The sequence below is a fragment of the Acromyrmex echinatior genome, chromosome 8, assembly GCF_024713525.1.
Source record: "Acromyrmex echinatior isolate Ae372 chromosome 8, ASM2471352v2, whole genome shotgun sequence".
NCBI classification, from domain to species: Eukaryota; Metazoa; Arthropoda; class Insecta; order Hymenoptera; family Formicidae; genus Acromyrmex; species Acromyrmex echinatior.
In genome coordinates, this window is record NC_141859.1 from 11,663,744 (window position 1) to 11,673,063 (window position 9,320).

A 9,320-nucleotide genomic window follows, 5' to 3' on the forward strand; every position below is an offset into this window, starting at 1 on the left:
ACGCTATATTTATTTTTAAATTTATATTTTAAAAAAAAAAAACTTTTCCAAATTTTAAGGGGAAATTTTTTCCTTTAGGTTTAAAATTTAAAATTTGAATTTATTAAATTAAAATTGTATTAAAGAAAGGATGAGATTACAAAATTTGTCGGTAAAACGGTTTTCTAAAAACCCCAACAAAAAAAGATATCAAATTTTCATTTTTGACAAGGAAAAAAGGTTCTTCTTTGACCCCTTTTTATCAATTTAAATTAAAAATTCCGGGAAAAACTTAGTTTTTGAGTAACCATGTAGAGAAAATTTAAAAACAGGCTCAAAAGCGACCGAGGTACAGTGCAGTTTAAAAAGGGAACTGAATTTGATGGGGGGAAAGTTTTTTAATGTAAAATTTGGGCAGATTTAAAAAACCGTTTTTCGCCATGTTTTCGAATGATAGTCAGGGGTACGAAGGCTGGAAAAAAAAAAATAAAAACCCAAAAAAACCTCCATACACAAATTTTATTTGTACCACAAAAAAAAAAAGTTAAAGGGCTTTTCCCTTATTTTTTTGTAAAAAAAAAAATTAAAATAAAAATTTTTGGAAAGCATTACATTTAAAAAATCGATTTTAACCTCCAAGTGACAAAAAAATTTTTTTGAAAAGCCGGGGGAAAAAAGACTGGCGAAAAATACTGAAAATTTTATAATAAGGGGAAACCCAAAAAGCGAAAGTCATTGCGGAAGCGATACCCTTTAAAAGGTTTGGTTCGCAAAAATGCTGAATTGCGGCCTTTTAAAAAGGGGGCTTTTCCCATTTGAGTATGAAAAATTTAGTTTCAATTTATCTTTCAAAAGTATAAAAAATTTATTTTTACTTTTTTTTTTTTAAATTTTGTTTTAATTGAAAAAAGAAAAGTTTTTGCAAAAAAAATTTTAAAAATTAGAAATTTTTCATAAATTAGTTATATAAAAATGTTTTATCAACCCCCCCGTTAATAAAATTTAATAAGAAATAATTTTTTTCCATTTTTTTAAAAACCCTTATTTTCTCGTAGGGAAATATACGATAAGACATTTACTATGTAACATTAAGAGGTTTTTTAAAAAATTTTAAATTTGAAAGACCGTTTGGTAATAAAATAATTTAAATTATTAATTGAAACATATAATCCTTTTCCAAATTCGTTTTTCGGGGATTGGAATTACAATCTTTAGAAAAATTAAAATTTTAAAAATTACTGGAAAAACAAATAAAACAAAAATTTATCAACTATATTTAATAATAATCTTACGGCTTCCACAGCGAATTTTTTGGCATACTAGAAGTAGAAGTAGAAGAATTACTGTTCCTAGACGAAGCATTCATACAAAGTGAACTAGAAGAAAAAAAAGAAATGCAATTAAAAGTAAACGAAATAAAGCAAAATATTGATAAAGAAGTTAAAATGAAAGAGCCTAAAAGAAAAACAACAACGGAAGCTGATTCAGAAGATCTTAATACGCTACTGCAACGATACAGAATGAAATTAAATAAAGAAAAAGAAGAACTATGTTGTGAAATAAATGGAGCTCACCACTTTACATATAATGCTAATAAGTTATATTGCATAAGAAACCATTGGGAAATTCATCACGGGCCGAAAAGTATGATGTACAATGATATAAAGCCAAAATACAGAAGTATAAATAATCTACTTCTACATTACGAAATAACGAATGGAACGTTAGCAAACTGCTCTGAGTGTGAATATTCAGAAAATTTGGAAAAAGACAATGAATTGTATTATGACAATTTCAAAATTATGAGAGACCACTGGAATCAATATCATGGGTATAAAACGAATATTTTTTAGACATATCAAAACGAACAAAAGTTAATTGCGTTTTATTTGATTTATTTCTATAACTTTATAATAATCCGAAGAGACAATAATTGATTTGACTTCAGTTTTGTTCTATCAAAATACATCTTATCAGAAACATTTTACAAATAGTAATATAATCACAAAGCAACTGAAGTTATGGTCAAAATCGGACACACGTATACGAACTTACTTTAAATGAAATCATCTCAAAAATGACTGCGCGATAATTACTTTCGGTCTTTCAACACATAATCAATGTGAAATATTATAATAATCCCAAATATAGAAACTTTAACTTCGTGCTAGCATCTTAAAACCAGTAAAGAACTTCTTGAAAATAATGTAACTTTTATTAATTTTACGATTATTTTATTTAAAATACATACATATATATGCGAAGCTATAGACAATCGTTTTGTAGGCAAACGGGAAACTTCTTTTCGTATAATTTAACGTTTAATTTTGATCATAATCGGTGTTATTTTGTACTTAATTGATTTACTCAAATAAACGATCTCATTTATAATTTTAATATTTATCCCGAAACAATTATTTAATAATAGTATGGCACCTATGTCGAGAACTATGATAAAGGCAGATGAAAATCTACAACGTGAGGTGGAAGAATTAAAGAAGAAAAAGCGAGAAGCTGCAACGCAGATATCACATCCAGCGGAGAGATATGAGATTGAAGAAGTACACGTTGTTGAGTAATTATTCACTTTTCTTATATTAAATAACATTAACATGAAATGAACGAGGTATAAAATTAAATATTAATTTTCAATAAAAGTATAATTCATATTATGTTACAAAAAATGGAATAAATTTTAAACTAATTATTACATTTTCACGTTATTAACAAACTGATAAATTACAAAATATTTAAGATTTTTTCAATTATACAAGTATCAAAAATTTCTTACATAATATGGCCAACATCATATTTCCTGTATGTAAAAAATAAGCAAAAAGGATAAATACTAACATTTTCTGCTTCATATTGCTTATATAAGGAATTTGTGATGATAGATTCAATAATGAATGTATATAAACGCAAAGAAGAGTTCGCTAACAAACGTATCGCGACGATTGCGGTTACTTCGTATGTAATGAAATATTAGGGCGTATTTAACATGCATGTATAATGTGCAATACATTTACTATCAGAATTGCTCCTAATAAACGTTCATTCATTTATTTTAATTAAATAATTTCTTATTAGTTAGTACGTAAATTGCAAAATGGAAAAAAATTAACTTCTTTGTTCAATTTAAATTGCTTCAACCGTTCTTTAAATTTATGATCGGACACTCAAGCAGTATATCTGTCAACATTTGCATATTACATTATGTGATTTAATTTCTGTATATATAGCATTATATTACAATATTCAATTTTAAAGACATTAATTTTATACAAAATGTATAACATAAATAAATTACAAATGTAAATGTTAACGAATTGATAATATTAATACTGAATCCAAAAAATGCAAATTTTGATTTGATTTCTCAACAGGACGTACACTTTGAATTTACATTGTTATGTATTTCATGGCATTTTTCTGTTTTTTAAATAATACGTAACAGTTTTCTATCTTTTTAATAACATGTAAATATAGGCCTGAACAAGACATTCCGAGTGAGGGTGTACCAGAGACACAAGAGACACCAGAGGCAGAGTCCAGCGAAATACGAAGTACTCCGACGCAAAGTTCTGCAACTGTGGAAAACATGCCAACACAAAGCAGTGACGATGAGGCTATACCAGTCTCCGGCGAAACGCAAAGTCCTTTGACTGTGGAACCACTATCAAAACAAATAAGATTAGATCCTGGTAATTACTCGTTTCGTTTATGTCACGTAACGATAAATCTTACATATTATACAATTTGTAATAAATATAACTTCTCCTGATCACATAAAACTAGTTAACAGAATAAAATTATACAGAATATTATTCAGAATATCTTTTGATTGTGTTGCAATTTTTGTAATAACTGATTAAATGAAATATAAATAATACATATGTGCAAAAACAAAATTACAGATGTTATACGTTATATTGAATCCGAAAAGAATTCAAAACCGCCGCTGATACAAGGCATCTTTGTACAAAAGATATTATGCCATGTGTTTTAATAGTTCAAATTTACTAATATTTATTATAAAATGAAATATTTTTTAAAATAACCTTTTCAAATGAGTTTAGGCAGAGGTCAATTTTTCATTTTATCAAAAATATCGGTTATGTAACTTTTTTTCCTAATCCAGAGACTATGTAAAAATAAAAAAAAACATTTTTATTAAAATTATTAAATTTTTTTGGTTTTTAAATTCAGTAATACAGAAAAAGATACATGATGATAGAGGAATTTTTTAATTAATTTAACTCGTATTATATGACTAGGAGAAGTGTTGCTCCATTAAAATTGGAGAATATGGCACTGTACGCATTGAAACATTGTAGTAGTGCCGGGAGATGAACAATTTCCCAATCTAAATTAGTTTTCAGTTTTTAAAATACAATTCCTCTAAATAATTGTTATGAATAAACTTTTGACAAAACCAATTGTGATTAGATATTTTACTCATTTTACATATTTACCATTTCTATAGATTCAGATGTAGTTGATTAAATGTCACTGTGACGGATTCTCATTTGATTACGAAAGAATTACACAAACAAGTAGCATCCATATTTGGCTGGAAGATCAAAGAGTAAAACATGCAATTCTGAATGTTCATCGTAATAGGATCAAATTACAAATTAAATAATAATAGTCTTGTAAATATAATAATCTACATTATTTTACATAGATCGTATTTTATCAATGATTTTATTAACAACAATTTCGAACTGTTAAGCAGTTATTTAATTTGCAAATATGATTTATATAATATTATTACACATTATTGTATTTGAAAAACTCAAGAGTGTATGTATTGCAAAGAGTGTAAATTGGGTGCTACGCTTTTTTCTCGAAAAATTGACACGCGTTCTATACACGGTAACTAAAAAAAATTTAGAATGGAAATATAAACGCGTCAAGTATATTATTATATTTAACAATATAAATAAAATGTGTCAAATAAAAGATAAATAGAATTATTAAATTAAAAAACAACGTTTATCGAAGAATAATTATGTCTGCAGTAATTAATCATATTCTTCGAAAACAAAACTTACAATTTAAAATGTATGGTTCATTTCGAATAATCGAATAATGCAGTTTACATAAGCATACATTATAATGCACATTCTCTATTTTATACAAGTGTCCGGAAATCGCCCGAAATACACATTTTATACAAGAAGTAATTCGGGATTTAAGATGAAAAAAAAATCTATATAAAGAACCGGAAGTAAGTCGCTTTTGAGTTATAACTACTTATATTTTTAAAAAATTGTATTTTATTTTTTATAATCATAATTTATTTCATAGGGTTTTAACATACATAACTACATTTCAGATTATTTTAGCGTTACCAAAAATGCACCACGCGGAGACATACTCCGTTAGGCATCCCTCTTTTTTAATCTTTTTTATTTAAAAATTTTTTTATTTTACTAGAGAGATCTAGCAGACTATGTCTCCAAAATATTTCAAAACGTAGTTTAAAAATAGTATGAAATAGTTATTATTGTAATTATAAATAACCAATTACAATTTTTTTTAACATAAATGTAGTTATAATTTGGAAACGATCTATTTCCGGACCTATGTTTATATAGATCTTGTTCCTTCCTTTGAATGCCGAATCATTTCCCGAAGTATTGCGGGCGATTTTCCAAATATCCTATAAATCTACGTGTTTTTTATTAATATTTTTGTTTTATTGGCACACTTTTATATTCGTATATTAATTATTATTTTTGTTCTTTAGTATTATAAATAATTTGGTGCGTTCCTTTTGGAAAATAATTGTGCTTATCAAATGTATTATACTACATATTAGCATTATAGAATAAAAATACTGTCAATGACATCGTTTATCCTATAGAATTTCCTTTCTTACTTTTTAACACAATAAATTAATAAAAGATTATTTTCATACATATTCGGAGCATAAATGAACAACAGGAAGCGTATAGTTTAAATTTCTACGGAAATTATGTATTATTGCTATAGAAATTCCTGTGGAAATTATGTATTATTTAATTTTAGAATGTGTTTATTTATACTTTGAATATAATGGCAGCGAATATTAACATTTATTAATATTTAGATAAAAGAGAAATAAAATCACGTTTATAAATTTGTAAGAAAAAAATGTATTTTTTCTGCATGTGAATTGGCTTTGATGTATAACGATTTTGATTTAATAAACGTAAGATGCATGATACATTGTTCACCAAAATTTTATATATTTATTTTTTATTAATATTTAAGGAAAAATTAAGATAATTAATCAAAGTTCGGAATTAATGTACTATTCTGTTGTCAGATATTTTAATCAATAGCAATAATTATAATACGCTGGATATGCCGTTGTTATTGAGAAGAATAAATAATTTGCCGAAATTGATGATCTAAATTTCCTGTCGAAAACAGAGATTTTCAAACTACATATCAAAACATTCAAATAAAAAAATTCAAATTTCTTATATTATAGTTAGCGATTTCTTTATTCTTCAATTTTAGTAGTGGAAAATTAATTTTTCACATTTTTCTGAGAAATCAATATGAAGTACATCTCATGAATAGATCAAAATGAATTTTGGATGATAAAATGTTCGATTCCAGGTTCCTTTTAATCGTTTAAAGCTGTTAATATTTTTTATCCGTTTTTGTACATACATTGTTAAAAAGGTCGTGAATATTAGTAAAATTTAGTGTAACAAGAAATGCGTATTAAGTAAAAATAACGAATAATTTACAAGTACTACTTCTCTACTATTTTTAATATAATATTTACCATATTCATTAATTTTTAGAAAATATAAAATAATAGTTTTGTGCATTTTAAACTTTTATTTAAAATATTTCTTTATTCAAAATTTTTTTCTATTAGGTGTTGGAATTAATTCGTAGCGTTTTTTAATGAAAGAATGTTATTTATTTCACATGAGCATTAAAAAATACATTAATGAAAGTACTTCCCATCACTTGTAAAACGCTACGAATTAATTCCAACACCTAATAATTTTAGTAATATCATTCAACTTTAAAAACATATAAAAATGTATTAATAACTAAAACTTTATAAGCATTTATTAATAAATTACGTATATACTTACATAATTGAGAAATTAGAAATTTATATTGATTTTGTTTTCAATTAAATAAATATTTTTGATGCAAAATTTTTAAGAGAAATATTTTTTAAATTTCTGCCTATTCGACGAGTGAAAATTAATATAATACAACTTATCTTACATACAAATGGACAAATGATATTCTAAATTCAGCGCGCGTGTATAAACAATAAGATAGGAAACAAGACCGTTTATGTTAAATAACATTACTTTAAAATTCGAAGCGCCACTACGGTCTGAGTATTATCCAAAAAATAAAAATCTTATTGTTTATGCACGCGCGCTGAAAAAATGCGTTACTCTCTATACATATTGATCGTGATCGGATCATTTTCAAACAATCGGAATATCCAAACAAGTTAATTTAACGAATTTTGTCTTATAATACCCGCATAAAATTGAAATTAGAAAGTTATATTTCTTTATAAATACTTTCAGTTCGTTTTTAACCAAACATTATTAGTATGTAAGTATATTCCAAAGTCTTTATAATTACTAACAATTACAGAGATTTTGAATACACTTCAAACTTTTCCAATCGTATATCGCTAATTTAAGGTTTAATTTTTGCAAAAAACGAGATAGAGACTCTCCAAGCTCCACCCCCCCTTGTGCCTTGTAATACGCTGATTACCCAGGTACCACAAAGAGTTCAACAAGTATTCAGTGATATGTCATCAATTCTGAATTTATTTTCAGACGCAAAAAGAATTCTTTTTCTGACAAGTTCTAAAAAGAATTCATGTTGTATCTGAAAATATGTTCAGAATTAATGACATATCACTGAAATTCATTTCGAATTCTTTTGAACTCTCTGTGCTTTTTGATAGTTTAGTATCTGATCAAAGAAGAGCGATCTTCATAGTGGAGAATGAACTTAATATATTCTGATTCAACATCAAATTCACAATACTCATTCGCAAAGAAAAGTTAAGCAATCCATCAAATACAAGCTATCTACAGGAGAATATGAATCTTTCAGACCGAGATAGTCATTTTTATTGCATCTTTATTATAATTAAAATTCACAAGAAAATATGTTCTGCTTCGCATTCTTCGCCCCACATTCTTAGTCCCAAAAATCTTCGCCTTGTTAAAAATAAATGGATAGGATGATTTCCTTACGGAATAGTGATTACGAAGAAATATATTTCATAACAACATAATACATGCGTCATAGTAATTTTTTATATAACAAAAGATTCTCGGGCATCAACTCTTCGAGATAAACCAAACTTCATAATAATGGGATTTTAAATAGATAGCATAATATCCTTTGTACAAAGATGCCTCAACGGCGGTTTTGAATTTTTTTCGGATTAAATCGATCTATAACATCTGTTATTTTGTTTTTACTCAATATTTATTATTTATATTTCATTTGATAAGTTATTATAAAAATTGCAACACAACAAAAGATATTTTGTATAATTTTCTTCATAATTTTTTCTGTTAACCAGTTTTATTATATGTGATCAGGAGAAGTTATATTTATTACAAATTGTACAATATGTAAGATTTATCTTTACGTGACATAAACGAAGCGAGTAATTATCAGAATCTGATCTTATTTGTTTTGATGTGGTGGTTCCACATTCAAAGGACTTTGCGTTTCGCCGGAGAGTGTTATACCCCCACTGTCACTGCTTTGTCTAAGCATGTTTTTCACAATTGCAGAACTTTGCATAGCAATGCTTCGTATTTCACTAGACTCTAGTGTCTTTGGTGTCTCTAGTATCTCTAGTACACCCTCGGAATGTATTGTCCAGATCTGTATTTACATATTATTAAAAAGATAGAAACTGTTACGTATTATTTAAAAAACAAAAAAATGCCATGAAATACATAACAATGTAAATTCAAAGTGTACGTTCTATTGAGATATCACAAAATTTGCATTTTTTGGATTCAGTATTGATATTATCTATTCGTTAACATTTACATTTTACATTTGTATAAAATTAATGTTTAAAATTCTTTAAAATTGAATATTGAAATATAATGCAGAAATTAAATCACATAATGTAATATGCAAATGTTGACAGATATAATGCTAGAGTGTCTGATCATAAATTTAAAGTACGGTTGAAGCAATTTAATTTGAATAAAGAAGTTAATTCTTTGCCATTTTGCAATTTTCGTTCTAATTTTTTAAATTTGTATAATTGAAAAAAGCTTATATTAGAAAGAAGCATTCTTTATAAAGCATACATT

At 26.3% G+C, this 9,320-nt stretch overlaps 1 protein-coding gene across 2 annotated transcripts; it reads left to right on the top strand.

Moving 5' to 3' along the window:
- The first annotated feature begins 1,254 nt into the window (after positions 1–1,254).
- Positions 1,255–4,594, top strand: LOC105151423 (uncharacterized). 2 transcript variants are annotated; one of them, XM_087408542.1, is made up of 4 exons: positions 1,255–1,810; positions 2,408–2,554; positions 3,469–3,683; positions 4,466–4,594. In XM_087408542.1, exons 1-4 carry the CDS (start codon positions 1,374–1,376, stop codon positions 4,483–4,485), a joined length of 819 nt encoding a protein of 272 aa, XP_087264668.1. In that variant the 5' UTR covers positions 1,255–1,373; the 3' UTR covers positions 4,486–4,594. The 2 variants fall into 2 exon arrangements, with proteins under 2 accessions (XP_087264668.1, XP_087264667.1); XM_087408541.1 differs by lacking the exon at positions 4,466–4,594 and having other exon boundaries at positions 3,469–3,792.
- The last annotated feature ends 4,726 nt before the right edge of the window (positions 4,595–9,320 follow it).

Coding starts and splice junctions, on each gene's coding strand:
- LOC105151423 (XM_087408541.1), top strand. CDS start 1,374: ATGCAATTAAAAGTAAACGAAATAAAGCAAAATATTGATAAAGAAGTT. Junction 1,811..2,407: donor CACTGGAATCAATATCATGG/GTATAAAACGAA, acceptor ATTTAATAATAG/TATGGCACCTATGTCGAGAA. Junction 2,555..3,468: donor GAAGAAGTACACGTTGTTGA/GTAATTATTCAC, acceptor ATGTAAATATAG/GCCTGAACAAGACATTCCGA.